The sequence below is a fragment of the Mesoplodon bidens genome, assembly GCF_964165515.1.
Source record: "Mesoplodon bidens genome assembly, chromosome: 9".
In the NCBI taxonomy this organism is placed as follows: Eukaryota; Metazoa; Chordata; class Mammalia; order Artiodactyla; family Ziphiidae; genus Mesoplodon; species Mesoplodon bidens.
In genome coordinates this window covers 83,362,630-83,380,040 of record NC_138166.1, presented here as the reverse complement: position 1 = coordinate 83,380,040, position 17,411 = coordinate 83,362,630, and the positions used below count along the sequence as shown (strand labels likewise).

The window sequence follows — 17,411 nt, the reverse complement described above, 5'->3', positions numbered from 1 at the left end:
TTTTGAAAATCCAAATGAAAATATGCTCTACCTACCCTTCTGCAGCCTGCTTGTCCAGTCATCCAGCTTCATCTTTCTATTTCAGTAAGTTTTTATATCATCTAATAAATACCTAAACCATATTCACATTTCCTGAGTTGGTCCTAAAATAGCGTTTACAGCATTTTTCCAAATCAGTATCCAGTCTAGAACCATACCTTTTATCAAATTATTATGACTTAATCACAGTCCCTCTTCTCCTTTTTCAAAATGACACTGATTTGTTGAAGAAATTGGACTAGTTTTATAAAGCATCTTCTTACCTCCTGGATTTTCTGTTGCCTTGTCTTTGTTTCATTTAGTTTGTTTTTCTATTCTCTGTAATTCCTCTAATTGGAAGTTATATTTAAAGCAGCCCTACTCAGTAGGAATTCCTCAAGAGAATTAAGCCTCAAATGCCCTAAGGCACCAATTGTTTGTAATGAATTTTCTCTTGTATACCATCCATAGGATGATTAAGAAAAGAGACACTCAGATCATTTTCTGCAGGACTTAATTCTTTCCCAGAACCCTGGTAAGAAAGACTGAAAGGCTTGATGGATTAATTTTAAAAGGTTAAACATTTTTGGCCAGAAAACATGTTAGATACTTCATGCTGCAGTTTATCACAAGTTATACTTTTTGGTTGACCTTCTGTTAGTGATGCTAGGATTGACTGGATTAGGATGATGATAGTCTGATTCTTCCATTTATAAAGTTTGTTTCCCCCCTTGTAATATAATGCAGTTTGTACGAATGTTAAATTCTAGTTTATAATCCTTGCTTTAATAATTTCATTGTGGTTTGCAAAATAATGTTTTGCTAATTCTGTCTTTCCTTCTACATATATATTAGCATTCTTCTGAGTACCCACTAGAAAGGCAGGATGAATCTTAACTTTTAAATTTCCTGTTTTCAATATAAGGGTTTTGTTTTAAAGGTGCCTTACTTTTTTCCCTGGCTTTCTCTTTATGCTGTACTATGGACCCATGGATTTTCATTGATTCAGGGTGTCCGCTTAAGTTATTCTTCTGATGCTTTAAATGTTGTAACTTTGGCTACTGGAGCACTTCTTTACTTCCTAACAGAAAAAGATGACTAGTATTCATCTAGTTACTTTCATGCCCCAGATCTAGAATCCTTAGTTCCTTTTAGTATCAGTTTGGGTCTAGTCAGGAGAGAGAAACCACTTAGTAATTTGTTGGGGCTTTTTTTTTTTTTTTTTTTTTGCAGTACGCGGGCCTCTCACTGTTGTGGCCTCTCCCGTTGTGGAGCACAGGCTCCAGACGTGCAGGCTCAGCGGCCATGGCTCACGGGCCCAGCCACTCTGCGGCATGTGGGATCTTCCCAGACCGGGGCACGAACCCGTGTCCCCTGCATCGGCAGGCAGACTCTCAACCACTGCACCACCAGGGAAGCCCTGTTGGGGCTTTGTAATATAAAGAATGTTTAACTATAACAGGCATCTGTAGTAATGAGGCCTTGTCTAGTAAGAGGTAAAGAGAGCTCTAAAGAATATAGAAATAAAACAGATACAAGGAGCAGTCATTAACGCCAAGGCTGAGATAGAGTTTCCAAGGGAGGAAGAGTTCACCCCCCTCCCAGGACTGAGATTCAGACCCTGCTGGTGATGGTATAGCTATGGTAAAGAAGTCATTGTGGTGCTGCATGCTGCTGAAAATCTGCCCTCTCAAGCTTGCTGGAAATCTGCTTTCCAGGAAGCCCAAGAAAGTTGTTAGGGAAGGTGTCTCACCAGAGGCATTCTGCCACAAAATCACCTGGGCGTGGGAGTGCCAGGGGAAGCTGCTGGCTACTGTGCACTGTAGGCACTGGAGAATTTAAGTGCACTGAATCTGGTGCTGGAGAAGAAGTTGCACGTTTCTTGGGAGCCAGAAGCACTTTACTATAAAACTGTTGGGGTGAGGGTGGGCACTGCTGGAGAAACTGCTGGTTAGTGCACTGCAAGAGCTGGCACCAGAGGAGCTAGGAGTCTGGGGCTGAAGAAGCTGCACATTCTTTTTTTTTTTTTTTTTAATTAATTAATTAATTTGTTTGTTTGTTTGTTTTGGGCTGCATTGGGTCTTCGTTGCTGCATGCGAGCTTTCTTTAGTTGCAGCGAGTGGGGCTACTCTTCTTTGTGGTGTGTGGGCTTCTCATTGCAGTGGCTTCTCGTTGCAGAGCACGGGCTCTAGGAGCACAGACTTCAGTAGTTGTGGCACGCGGGCTCAGTAGTTGTGGTGCACAGGCTTAGTTGCTCCGCGGCATGTGGGATCTTCTTGGACCAGAGCTCAAACCCGTGTCCCCCTGCACTGGGAGGCGGGTTCTTAACCATTGCGCCGCCAGGGAAGCCCTCTATATGTACTCTTTTACATACATTTAAACTCCAGTACAGTGGTGTAACAAGCAAATAGGAAATATGCCCTCACGTATATATTGATTAACAAGGCTATAATTGGTATCGATGGCTTTCTTCTTCCACAACTCATTTCATCTTTTCTCTGCTGCTATAGGCTGAATATTTGTGTGTCCAAAACCCACCCCCGCCCCAGGAAATTCATATGTTGAAAACAAATCCCCAAGGTGATGGTATTAGAGATGTGGCCTTTGGGAGGTGATGAGGTCATGACAGTGGAGCTCTCATGAATGGGATTAGTGCCCATATAAAAGAGGCCCCAGAGAACTCCCTTCTCCTTTATGCCATGTGAAGACACGGTAAAAAGACAGTTGTTTGTGAACCAAGAAGCAGGTCCTCACCAGACACTGGTACCTTGATCTTGGTCTTCCAGTCTCCAGAACTGTGAGAAAGATTTCTATTGTTTATAGGCCACCTATTCTGTGTTATTCTGTTAATAGCATCCTGAATGGACTAAGACACCTGCACTAGCCAGAAGCTCAGCTGCTTGGGGTTCTTTACTCTGTGAAGTGACCCAAGCCTTCATTCCCCAAGAGTCTGAGCCCTCAATCATCCTGCCTTTGTGGACTGTTGCTTCCATAGTTTTCCATTAACTTTTTGGGCATGGAAGTACTAAGAGGCTCCCTAGAAAATCCTCTGGGTTATAGACCTAGAGCTCCTTGCTTTGATTATATAGAAGCAACACAGTTTTTCCTTGGTAATTGGGATCTGTCACTCCAGCCTGTAAAGTTCCTGTTGGTTCAGTGGCATAAGAAGCCCAAATAGTCCAGGTGGTAGTCTTATGTTCCAATTCACTGGAATTATTTTTGTGTTTCTTTTTTTTTTTTTTTTTTGCAGTATACGGGCCTCTCACTGTTGTGGCCTCTCCCACTGCGGAGCACAGGCTCCGGACGCGCAGGCTCAGCGGCCATGGCTTACGGGCCCAGCCGCTCCGCGGCATGTGGGATCTTCCCAGACCGGGGCACTAACCCGTGTCCCCTGCATCGGCAGGCGGACTCTCAACCACTGCGCCACCAGGGAAGCCCTATTTTTGTGTTTCTTGATAGAAGTATTCCTTCTTTGGGACCAAGATCTCCAAACCAGTAGAGCTCAAAGTTGCTGTACTTCCTTTACTCTGATATGAGTTTCTTGATTAGCTATGATACCATGATGGTTGCATGTGGTATTCTGTGAGTCCATGAATGATAGTGCTGACAGAAACATTACAAGCAGAGAAGACAACTCTATATCCAGAATATGGGTCTAATCCTCTGGACAAATCTCTGCTTCCTCCATGATGGAAGTCCAGTATAATCAATGAACGTGGTCCCCATGGGGAATGGTGCCACTGGGGACTCATTGTTGGTCTCTGCTGTTGATGGGTTTGACACTCATCAGTAGTGTTTACCAGTTAACCCTTGGTAGGTGGGAATCCATGTTAACTCCATGTTTAGCCTCTATCCCTGCTACTATGGCTCCTTTGTTTATGAGCCCATCGAACAAGCACTGGGTGGCTAGGGAAGGAGGCTGACATCATAGAGTTTGTCATTTTGTCCATCTGTCATTGGGAGATTCCTTTATAGTGGATGCCCTTTGATGGATATTCACATAGAACAGATATATCGTCACAGGCTGTGCCCATTTAAATATCATTCATAACGCATATATGTGGAACCTAGAAGAATGGTACAGATGAACCTGTTTGCAGGGCAGAAATAGAGACACAGATGTAGAGAACAAATGTATGGACACCAAGGGGGGAAAGTGGCAGGTGGGGGTGGGGTGGTGGGATGAATTGGGAGATTGGGATTGACATGTATATAATAATATGTATAAAATGAATAACTAATAAAAACCTGCTGTATAAAAAAATAAATTCAAAAAATATATCATTCATATGTGTCTTCCTCAGACTTCCTTGTCACCAGTCTTCCAATCCTGTTTCTACCAATCCCTGATCATCCATCCAAATGATTGACATATGTCCATGAATAAGTGGAGATCCATATTTCTGGTCATCTCTCACTCCAGACATGGTGGACAGCCATGTGTATTGCTTGAAGATATGGTCACTAGGAGGGTTTTCCTTCAGCACTGGCCTTTACTAAAGCCCCTGAGTGGGCCTGTAATGCTGCAGCTGTCTACCTTCAGGTAGTACCAGCATATTATGCAGAGCCATCTGTAATCCAGGCTTGAATTTTTTCCTCTTCAGTTATCTGGTTTGTAAGGGACACCCCAGGAGGCCACAGGCATGGATTGAAGGGGATGAATCAATGCAAGAAGAGGTGGTGTCAAAGGAATCTGAGCCACCTATTCATGCAACGTTTTTGTAGCTTCCAAACCTTCCCGTACTCAGTCTCCTTATATCATTTCCATTTGATGACAGATTGCTGCTATGCATGCCCAACATTATGGCTAGGTAGTTCAGTCAATACTTAGTTCATGATGGGAATCTCAGGTGTTGATGAGATTGCTGTCCTATGGATAGGCCTACCAAGGCCCAGTAGCAAATCAGAAGCTGCTTCTCAAAAGGAAAATAGTTACCTGCAGAAGAGAGCATAGATTTGTTCTAAAATCCTAGGTATTTGCACTACGATATTCCTATTGGTACTTCCCAGAGGCTCCATATACTCATTAAATCCAGAATCTCAAGGAAGTACACTCGTATCAATGAGCTTGGCTCAATGTAGTGTTATATTCCAGCCTTCCTCGGTCTAACACCTTTAGAATACACTCCTGCATGTTTCCCAGCTTTCTTCAGACACATATAAGCAAAGTTTTACAGTTCTCTTGGTGTATAAGTTATTTCCTCCTGCATGTACCTGTTCCCCTAGAACCTTCTGAGATTTGACCCTAGTTATGAGTGGTACAGGGGATGGTTGTGGTAGGTATTGAAGAGATTGGGCATCCTCTTTCAAAGCATCTGTCTCAGATGGGGTCATTACAGGGCTTTCAAGCTGAGGAAGGCTAAGTCTCAGACACTGGAAGGCAGGCCACTTTTATTGGTAAGGTAGACTCAGAGTGACTTGGGGTTTCAGGATTATCAGTTTCATTAGGGTCCAACCAGATGTCTCCATTCCATGCATCAGAAGTCCATTCTTTACCAGTCAATTTCAGAACTTTCACATGAGAAACTTGGTGAGACTTATAAATTCGACTGTTGTTTGTAATTCAGCAAGCCACACAATTAAATTTTGTATATGAGTTCCAGCAGTATTAGCTCTGCAGCTACAAAAAATAAGAGCTTTATTTGGAGCTGCTGTGGAAGCTGTCTAGCTCTCAGACTGTGACTTGAGTTGGGTAAACCGACCCGAGCTTGTCATTTTTTGTAAGCACTCAAATGAACTAAAAAAAAATTCAGTGGCCACTGTAGTCGTTACAGTCATCATTACTGCCACGATGGGCAAGTGCGGTTAGCCACTTGGACTTGACTTAGCACTTTATCACAATTGGCAACAGGTGTTAGCTTGATTTATCATCATGAAATCTGAAAAATATATCCTTGTGGTACTTAATAAGGTCTATAATTCTGTCATGTAGCTTGTCATGTTATAGAACCTAGAGCATGAAATTAGTCCACAGTTGCCAAGAAAAATAGGTATTTGGCTGTAATAGATACCAAAAGCTTCTTAGAACCTTTTCATTCAGTTACCCCACGTTCTCTTTAATGGTTTTATTCTATCTTATTTTCTTGTCAGTATTATACTTTTGTGGTCTATTTGAATGGACTTATTCCTAAACATTGTGTTGAACTTTATAATTTTTTTAAATATTATTCTTCTTGCTCTTAAACTGAGCCTGGCCTCTAATATTTTTCTCCATTTATTCTCCATTTCATTAATTCAAGATCTATTATTATTTACCTCTGCTATATTTTTACTGGTGAGCTCTTCTGGTATTTATCTTTTAGCTTTTGAGGTCTTAACTTTAATAAGAGACAAGAGTCTTTAATAATACAGTTCTCAAAGAGAAACTGAAGGCATCTCTTAGTTCTGAAGCTTTGTGGTGAGTGTTTGATTTAATTAATAGAATTTCTTCTCTTCAGGGTAGCTAGTTTTAGATGTAGGGTTTTTCCAAAATTCTGTCTTAAGTTTGAGTCAGTAGTTAGAATGTATAATCAAGTCCTTCCCTTTGTAAACATCGTGCCTTATTAAACTTGAAATGTCATTCAGGAAGCATAAAGGCCAAGCAATTGTGTCATGAGTTTATAGCGAGAGCTTCAAAGATTTAGGTGTGTGTGTTTGTTGGTGTGGATGTGGGTATGTGGTTGCCATGCACTTACTTGAATCTTTTCTTTTTTCTTCATTCATTTCAATTCAGTTCAGTGTAATTCAAACTAATTAATAAGTATGTAATTATTATTGCCTGATACTGCAAACATAGGGGGAACATGGCTACTTGGAAGTATAATTGTCAGCATTTAGATCATTATGGGATTACATACCACTACCACCCGCCCCCCCATGCATTCTAAATGCCATGGCAGTTATGATAATTCTAATCCATTGCCTGCAAAAGTTATTTTTAAAGATTCTTTTTTTTTTTTTTTTTTGGCTGTGTTGGGCGAGTGGGGGCTACTCTTCGTTGAGGTGCACGGGATTCTCATTGCGGTGGCTTCTCTTGTTGCAGAGCACGGGCTCTAGGCACACGGGCTCAGTAGTTGTGACTTGCAGGCTCTAGAGTGCAGGCTCAGTAGTTGTGGCGCATGGGCTTAGTTGCTCCGCAGCATGTGGGATCTTCCCGGACCAGGGATCAAACCCGTGTCCCCTGCATTGGCAGGCAGATTCTCAACCACTGCGCCACCAGGGAAGTCTCTATTTTTAAACATTCTTTATCCAGAAAAAGTTGCATTACACCTTACTTGGGAAAAAGTATACATCACAAAAACAGTTTACAAAGAGAAGCAATGGTGAGCTTTAGTCTGACTTTTCATTATATCTTTTATAAACTATCATATTTATAGTAATATCACTTTCTGTGGATGGTATATTTGCTAGAGTATTCCAGTGCTGAAGCTGAAATACCAGCTTTTCATGAAGCAATATACAGTAGTACAACTAGCTTATTTCTACTCTATAAAATCAAGTGTATAGATGTGTTATTTATTTTATTAATTTTTATTGAGATATAATTGATTTACAATATTAGTTTCAAGTGTACAACATAGTGATTCAGAATTTTTATAGATTATACTCCATTTAAAGTTATTGTAAAATATTGGCTATATTCCCTGTGCTGTACGATATATGCTTATTGCTTATTTATTTTATACATAGTAGTTTGTACCTCTTAATCCCCTACCCCTATCTTCCCCCTTCTCCTCTTCCCCTCTCCCCACTGGTAACCACTACTTTGTTCTCTGTATCTATGAGTCCGTTTGTTTTGTTATATTCATTTGTTTGTTTCATTTTTTAGATTCCACATATAAGTGATAACATACAATATTTTTCTTTCCTATTTCACTAAGCATAATACCCTCTCCAGGTCCATCCGTGGTTGTTTCACATGACAAATTTCATTCTTTTTCATGGCTGAGATGATGAGTATTACTTTAAAGACAATTCTATTGATAAGATTACATTAATGTAGAAGTTGGATCTAAGAAATATACTGATAATTGTTTCTGAAACATATCTGTCTTTGAACCAGTCTATAACCTCTCTGTACCTCAGCTTCCCAGTTGAGAAAGTGGAGATAATAATAGTACATACCTATACAGTTTTAGTGGGGATTAAGTGAATTAAGAGTGATGAGAAAGGGCTTCCCTGGTGGCGTAGTGGTTAAGGATCCGCCTGCCAGTGCAGGGGACACGGGTTTGAGCCCTGGTCTGGGAAGATCCCATGTGCCACGAAGCAACTAAGCCCATGTGCCACAACTGCTGAGCCTGCACTCTAGAGCCGTGAGCCACAACTGCTGAGCCCATGTGCCACAACTAGTGAAGCCCGTGCGCCTAGAGCCTGTGCTCTGCAACAAGAGAAGCCACCGCAATGAGAAGCCTGTGAACCGCAATGAAGAGTAGATCCCGCTCGCCGCAACTAGAGAAAGCCTGCGCACAGCAACGAAGACCCAACACAGCCAAAAATAAATAAATAAAATTAATTTATTAAAAAAAAAAGAGTGATGAGACAGTGTCTGGCAATTAAAAAGCACTTTTAACTGTTAGCTGTTATTGTTATCCTTCTCATCATTACACCTGTAAGGTGATTGTAATAATATTTTAAATATAAAGATTGACATTATTTGTTGTAACTTTTTTTTTTCTTCTTTTCAGATGACTTGTGTAGAAAAAGCAGGAACAGATGAGAAAATGCTTATGAAGGTCTTTCGCTGTTTGGGAAGTTGGTTTAACTTAGGAGTTTTGGACAGTAACTTCATGGCTAACAATAAGTTACTAGCACTCCTTTTTGAGGTTTTGGTAAGTAATGGCTTTGTTTATGAAATGGTTTTTGTTTGTTTCTGGCACATAGTCACTTAGGGTAACTGCCCTTCTGGGATATAAGAGTGTTTTCAGAGTTTTACGGAGTGAGTGGAAAGTGTATGGTAAGAAAGCAACACTGTCCCTTCCTTGTTGCCAAGTACCAAATTAAGATATTAGTTTTAGTGCTCAGAATAAAATGTAGTTAGGTTTAAGAGGAAAGCAGTCTTATATGTAGATATGTGTAGATCAATGATTTACATATTAAAATTCAAGTAACAAAAAAACCATTGGTCTCTTATTTTAAAAGTATTAAGTTGTTTGTTTCTAATAATGGCCATTGGGCGTTTGAGACAATTACAAATCAGAATATTATCTTTGTAACTGAGGTAGTTTACTTAAACATCAGGGTATGTATAGGATGAATTTTGGGTTTTTGAGATCAGAAGTAATGTATTTCTATACACTTGTGCATTTGTTCCTTAAACTTTAAAAGTAACAATGCCTAGTAATACATTCCTCTGTCTTGGTAGACAAAGAGTAAGTGAGTGCTTAGAATAAGACTAGTTTTTAGAACAAGAAACAGCAATGCCTCAAGCACAAATGTTAAACAGGTCTTTGGAGGTGGGTGTGACTTTGTCTCTTTCTCCCTGATGGTTTTCCTTCCATGAACACATATTAGTATGGAAACTCTGTGTTTCCATACTGGTTGTGTGCTGGTGTACTATAATTTAGAAGATTTAGCATGATACTAGGTTGATATCACTGTGAATTAAAGAAAGAAAAGGAAAACACATTCTTCAAGGAGACATTTTTGGTATTGTACTGTTGTTCGTGTATTTCTGCTGTCATTCTTGGATCAGGAGCTAAAATTCAGGAAACTTAGGATGCTAATAATTGTTTTGCTAATCATTGTCTTTGTCTCCATGTCTATTGTTGCCATACCTCAATAATGGTAATTTTGATTCTCATCTCGCCAAGTTGTGTGAAGAGTAGTCAGTATTAAAAAATTCAGGTCCCACTTTTGTTTAAAAAGTGTGTAAATAAGTTTACATATGAATGGAGGACAGTGTAGAATACTCTTCAAACTTAAAACAGTGGTGACTCTTGGGAACTGAGACTGGGGTAAGGAGCAAGCTAAGTAGTGTGCTAGGGTTATATTGTCTTCTCTACTGATCCAGTATTAGGTCCTCTGTTACTTAAAAGAGTGTTTCTAGAGTCAGGGTCAAATGTATTCTCGTTCTTACATTTTTTTCAGTGGTTCGAAGTCATGCCACATAAAACTAAATATTTTAGTTTGCTTTATGCTTGGACCACGACCTTATTATATAAAACTAAATATTTTAGTTTGCTTTATGCTTGGACCACGACCTTATTATATAACTTTTCCCCTATAGTTCTTTTTTAAAAAATATTTTTAAAATAATACTTGATATATACAAAAGAATAAATTTGAACATTTAACTTTTGAAACATAGTTAATACAGTGGATATTTTTGAATTCACTGCCACTCAATCTAAGAATAACCTAATGAATAATTTGTGTCTTTGTGCTTTCCCAACCCTGCTTTTATAGCTCCCACTGCCCGCCCCCCGCCCCGCTCCTCCTCGCATAGATTCTAAATGTCCTTGTTTTTTTTATTATTCACAGAAGACCAATATGCCTTCGCTAAATTTATCCAACCTCTCAACTGTACTGTCCTGAATAGAAACCCTGGAGGCCTCCCTCCTTGAACCTTCTAATATTCTCTAATTTGTATCAGTTGCTCTTTTGATCTGCTCCCCAGCTGTCATCCTGGGACTTCTCTTTACTCTGCTTCTGGATTGGTTTAACCATTTTTTTTGACCTACCTCAAATACCTTCCTCAGAAGGATATGTGGGAAATAAATATTGAGTTTTTGCATGCATTCCTGAGAAATGTTTTTATTTCATTCTTAATCAATGATTTAGCTAGGTATAGAGTTCTATGTTCACTATTCTTTTTCTTCAAAATTTCTAAGACCTTGCTTTCTTATATACTGGCAGGCATCATTGCTAATGAGAAGGTGGATAAACTGATTTTTGCTCCTTTCTAAGTTACCTTCTCCTTTCCTCCCCAGAAGCTTTAAAAATCTCTGTTTAACCTTAGTATTCTGAAATAGCACAATGATGTGTTGATACTTGTTGGACCCTTTCATTTTAGATAATACTTGAATATCAGAAAAAAAGATGGAGAAAATTTCCATAGACTAAAATAGGGCAGGGAACACATGGAATTCCATTTGGAGGGACTGGTATGGAAGAAAATATGAATTTTAGAAGTCATATGACCATGACTGAGGTACAAAAAGGCTGATTTGCTTGGCATATAAGGAAATAATAGTCAGAAATAGGAAGATTGATGGATGTTGTCTCATTGAAGGCCATGACTATTAGGCTGTTATGTATTTAAAGTACATGTTCAGAAACAGGCTATAATTGCTTTCCTGTTACTTGGATTACAGCTTAATGATCAAACTTCTTACTTCCCTACTCCTGCTACCTCCTAGCAACAGGATAAGACCTCATCCAACCTACATGAAGCTGCTTCAGACTGCGTATGCTCAGCTCTGTACGCCATTGAGAATGTGGAAACCAACTTGCCATTAGCCATGCAACTTTTTCAAGGAGTCCTGACATTGGAGACTGCCTATCATATGGCTGTGGCACGTGAAGATTTAGACAAGTGAGTAATTATTAAAGGCAGTAGACCTGGATTCATATACAGTCTGGTGTTCTCTTAAGTCACCTTTTATTATTTATCTATCCTTTGTGATTCTTCGTGACTCTGTGTAAATATATACATTGCATCCTCAAGATGCTCTGCTATTCTCATCTGAACCAAGAGTGGCAAATCAAATGCAGAGGGAGAGGTTGTGATCATGGAGAGTAGTAAGTTTTTGCACTTAAAAGGGTAAGGCTCTTAAGAATTAGGGATGCCCTTTGAAGTATCAAGTGTGATTTGATGGGAATTTTATTCAGATGTTTTAATAATTGAGAATTTTAACTGACTTATGAGTCATTTGCTTGTATGTATAGAAGTATGTGATTTAAGGAAAGATGTTTGTTATAGAAATTGTGATACAACATAGCAAATAATCACTACATGTCCCTTAGGCTGAGGATTGCTTTTATTTATTTGATTAACTGTGTCTGTACACATAATATCCAGATTTCTGACTTGATGTTCTCATTCCTCTTTCATTTACAGAGTTCTGAATTACTGCCGTATTTTCACTGAACTGTGTGAAACTTTTCTTGAAAAAATTGTTTGTACTCCAGGCCAAGGCCTTGGGGACCTACGAACTCTAGAACTGCTTCTTATCTGTGCAGGACACCCTCAATATGAGGTAGTGTTTATTCTATGCTAATGCCATTATTTTCCAAGTTGTATGTCACATATTATCTGCATTCCATTTTCTCCTGTCCAGCTTTCTATTTGTGGGAAATCATAGTTTTATTTTTAATTAATGTGATGGGGAGTTTCCTCTGTTTTGAATTTTTTTAAATATATATATTTGGGCTTCGGCTTTGATTCTTTTCTATTTTCCTACTTGGTTAGCTGGGCTGACTGGTATAGGAACCTGTTAGCAAAAAAGCCTATTACTTTTCCACTGAGGCACCCTCTCTAGCGTCAGTTATTCTTTAGAGCTTTATAGCTAAAGAAAAGATACCAAATCTTAACTTGTGGAGACAAGTTTTAACATACAAAAGTTTTTTCCAAACTATGGATGAAAATGAGAATGGCATTGAAAGGACTTAAAGAGTCTTCTTCATCCCAAAATTTCTAAGACATGCTGCCTCTTTTAAGTTTGCTAGATTAAAAAAAAAAAAAAAAACTCCTTATTCAAGAAGCTTTATCTCCTCTTAATAGTATAAGTGAGAAAGAACTCCCAAGCTGGGTTAGCTCTATTGAAATTGCTCCATTTGGGATCATTGATGGGAAAGGATGGTAGGGCCCCTCTTAGGGAGGGGCTCAGTAGTCCTGTGAGTCTCAGTCCTTTTTCTTTGATCATATAAAAGATAATGTGTATTTGCTTGACATAATCTCATGAGGATATCTAGATTTTGTTGAAACTTAAAACATTTTTGGGCAGAAGTATTGTACTACCTAATAATTATCATTCCTCTGAACAGTGCCATATGTAAGATGAGCTGTGGCTTGTACAGGTATTTGTAGGTGGTTTATCTGGTGAGAAGTGTTTTAATCTCAAAAATAAAATGAAATAATTTCAGAATTTAGGAAAAAATACTTTTAAAGAGACTTCCATTTCTGTATCTGTTTCTCTAAATTCAGAATCCAGTATACTGTTGGAGAAGTTATCCCAAGGCTAGACAGAGAATGTAAAGCCAGTCATCCTAAATGGAGTTTTGGGCCTAACATGGAAAGATACAATTTGGGAGGATAATAATAAATCTGCTAGAAAAAAGGTGGCCTCTTAACTGGTTCCACTCATATTGTTTTAAAGTGTTTCTTTCCTATTGGCCCTAGTAATAATAAAACTGCCTTCTTTTCTTATTCAAATAAACCATCTTTTCTCTTTCTTTTAATTTGATAGGTAGTAGAAATTTCCTTTAACTTTTGGTACCGACTAGGGGAGCATTTATACAAAACTAATGATGAAGTTATTCATGGCATCTTCAAAGCTTACATTCAAAGGCTGCTTCATGCCTTGGCTCGCCACTGCCAGCTGGAACCAGACCATGTAAGTTTTCTTCTCTACTTAATCAAGTCTTGATTTCCTCTTCTTTTCAATGCTAACTTGAAAAGGAACTGAAAAGATAGAGAATAAAGCTAATGGAATCTGTGGGTTTTCTGTCACTCTAGCTTACACTGAAGAAGTCAGTACCAGTATAATGAAGAGTGCTAGGTCTATGTAAAAAGAACTCAATCCTGCTGAGCCAGTTATTCTTCTGGGAATTCACCTTAAATAATTCTGCAGAAGAAAAAAATTGCTATTTTATGTACAAAGCATTATCTATAAAAGTAAAAAATGGTAAACCCATGTACAAGAGTATTAGAAGAGGAAATTCCCTGGTGGTGCAGTGGTTATGACTTGGTGTTTTCACTGCTGGCGGCCCAGGTTCAGTCCCTGATCGGGAAACTAAGATCCCGCAAGCTGTGTGGCATGGTCTACCCCCCCCCAAAAAAAAGAATATTAAAGAGTTATGTATATTATTATGTAGCATTCTGATGGATCATAATGCAGCAGTTAAAAATAATAACTTGAGATAGCAATAGTTGGTATGCTAAATGAAAAAATGTCAGATTTTATAATATGTATTTTTAATAGCATAAAATATGTGGTTGGATTAAAACTAACACAAAGGTGAAATATTTGTATGAGGATGTGGAAAATAACTTATGACTCCCCCCCGACACATACGTGCAATTTTTCTTTATATTACTTATACTAATTTTATAAGTTAAAATAAAATATAATCTATTTGCTTAGAATAAAATATACTAGAAATATTATAAAACAGTCCATTGGAAAACTCTTCAATCTCATTCTTTGCTTGGTCACTTCAAATTTTGTAACATTTATTTCATTCTTTTGGTTGGTTGGTTTAATATCCCTGTCCTTCAACCTATAACTTGGTGTGGGTTTTTTTCCTATTGCTTACTATTAAATCTCACATGAAAACTGTCTATTCATTTTAATGTTAATGTTGTTATTTGAGTTATGGTATTTTGTATTTCCACAGAACCTTAGTGATGATTTAGTTTAGTGGTTTTCACTACTTTTTTTTTTTTAACTGAGGAATCTTATCTTCAGCTACATATTGCTTGGAAGCCTGATAAGTAAATAAAAGCTGGGCTGCTCTGGTTTAAGTGGCTGTGCTTGCTTGATCCGTTTCTTCCCTTTGCTAGTTCTGTGACACCATTTCCCTGGCAGGTAATTCCTTACACTTGTAGGTGTATAGTGCTTTATAATTCATTATCTCATCTGAGACAGCCATTGTTTCCTCCTCATTCATTGACTTTAATTTTTTCATCTTAAAGCAAGGAGGTTGAACTAGATCAGCAATTGTCAATAATACTAAGGGCTTTTCCCAGATACTCATGGTCCAAGATTCTTATACATGCCCATAACCATCTCACAATTGGTAAGCCTTAATTTACTCACAGGAGGGTGTTGGAATAAGAAAAACTTAAGCATGAAATGTAAATGATCTCTGTATTTTTTAATGAAATATTTCAGATATACAGCAAAGGGAAAATGATTTTATAGTGAATATCTGTATACCTACTACCTAAATTCTACCATTAATATTTTACTATACCTGTCTTATTATGTATCTGTCCACCTATATAAAATTCTTTTTAAAGTCTAATATTCTATTCTGTGTCTAGTTCTTGTGATAATGGTTGATTTTGGTAGATCTTGCACTGTAAAGCTTCAGAGGCTTATTCAGTAATAAAAAGCTAGGCCTTATCTAGATAGGCTAATAAACTCTTAAGTTACCACCTCTTCTAGGTCACTTCCCACCCCCACCACTCCAGATTTTTCCAACAGCAGGCAAGATGTAGCTGGGACACACAAAAAAAGAGAAGCATTTCTAATAGTGAAGGCAGAGGATAGGTTGTATTGACTTGACACACCTAAAAGTTTGGGATACCCTCTAAAGTAAAATGTCTTTGTGATTTAGGCGATTCATCTTTTTGTTCATTGGGACTGGACTGCTTAATGGCTTTTTTATTCTTGATTTTATAAAGTAAATGAAAGCCTTAGTTTAAAACAAATGTTATCTGATTTGAAATTTTAGGAGGGGGTTCCTGAGGAGACTGATGACTTTGGGGAGTTTCGGATGAGGGTGTCAGACCTGGTGAAGGACTTGATTTTCTTGATTGGGTCTATGGAGTGTTTTGCTCAGGTAAGCCCATTTGGAGATTCTTAGCAGTTTTACCAATCACTTTAATTGTGTTAACTTCTATGTCTTCTCTAAGTGTTCCATCTTTTTCTTCAATCTTGATAGCTAAATGGGACAGTAGATATGCAGGTGCCTAGCACACTGCCTGGCATATAGTAGCTATGTTTGTTTAGTATCTTACAAGCCAATTGCAGTGAACAGTTCAGTTATGGTTTACACTATAATCTTGCTAGTGAGAGTTGTTCCACTTGTTCAGTTGAAATGGAAGATCATGGATAAACCTTAAAGCCCCCAAGATACTTATAGGGAATTTGGACCTAGCCAGGAAAATAGACAAGTTTTTCTGCTTTAATAATTATGTATCAACTCCTGGCAACTCTTAGTTATTTGGCATTTCCTTTGTTCACATTTATGGTTAGATTCCTTTGCAGTTTCATCCCAGAGGTGACTATACTAGAGTAGAAGAATCATAGTCCTGTGGTTTTCCTGACAATCAGTGAGTAACATTTTACATCATAAGGTTGCAGTCACCACCATTCCACATCACTTAACATTAGCATAATGTCAGGTGGTTTTCATATTGCTGGATCATGCTCTGAATCCTGAAATACTAGTTTTAATGCTTTGTCAGCAATACTGAACTAACCTAATTTGGAGGGATGGGTAATCCAGGCATTTTGTGTATTTTGGGGCATCATCTGATCTAGAAAGCGTTAATAAAATTGTAACTATATTTCTTTATATTAAACAAAGTTTGTTTCTTGACCTAACTAGAAAGGGTTGGGGATTCTTAGAAAGCAGATTTAGTGAGATCCTCAGATCACACAGGCAGATGACCTGTGCTCAGATTTCAACTCTTCTCTCACTGGCTCTGCAGCTTTGAACAAGTTACTTGTTCTTCTCCAGGCCTCAATTTACAAATTTATATAAATTATTAGTCTTGTCCAAGATGTGGACTGTGGGACACCAGTCTCATGAGATGTTCTTTGCCAGAAAAAAACAGTTCTGTCAATTAAAACTGGAAAATGACTTAAATAGTATATTTAAAGGCTCTGTGAAGTTGTACAAGAGAATTGTTTAATTTTATCTTAACTAGCAGCGTGTTATTTGACTACAGAAATCTTACTTAGACTAACACCCAGTCACATTCCACTGATGGATATACCCTGGGAAGTTTCTGGACATCTCTGAGTATTCTGCTTGGTCTTTCCCCATCTCCCCTTGCTTGGACATGGTATTGTGATGGGTGCTTCAGAACAGCTACTTTTTAGGAATTTAATCTATGCTACTAGTGTTGATGCAGACAAGTAGTTAAAATAATAGAAATGTAAAGCCAATGCATATGCTGAGGTTTTACATTATATCTCATTTTTAAGTGTGTTTATGTACTTATGAGTTGTTATCAGGACCAGGAAAAGACACTCGTGTGATATGTTTTGTTTTCTCCATAATACTCATTTTGTGGGGGTAGATGATAATCTTGATATACTCTTGGGGACCTAAATGGGTTTGTTTCAAATATTAAACTAGTATTACTTAGAGTTAGTGAAGATTTGAAAAATGAAGATACTATTTTTCCCTGGCTCTGAGAGATAAATTGAGAAACAAGGGGCTAGATTTATTTTAACTAACAGAGTTTTTTGTTTTGTTTATTCTGGAATTCTATTCTGTTTTCCTTTTAATGGATCCAT

General features: G+C 38.1%; 1 protein-coding gene across 2 annotated transcripts in view; it reads left to right on the top strand.

Moving 5' to 3' along the window:
* Window positions 1-17,411, top strand: part of TNPO3 (transportin 3) — a 163,961-nt gene that overhangs the window by 112,649 nt on the left and 33,901 nt on the right. For both annotated transcript variants that reach the window (XM_081243921.1, XM_081243920.1), the window contains 5 exons: window positions 8,682-8,825; window positions 11,355-11,530; window positions 12,056-12,194; window positions 13,404-13,550; window positions 15,616-15,723. In XM_081243921.1, the coding sequence (XP_081100047.1) occupies window positions 8,682-8,825; window positions 11,355-11,530; window positions 12,056-12,194; window positions 13,404-13,550; window positions 15,616-15,723 (714 nt within the window). The remainder of the gene's footprint in view (window positions 1-8,681; window positions 8,826-11,354; window positions 11,531-12,055; window positions 12,195-13,403; window positions 13,551-15,615; window positions 15,724-17,411) is intronic.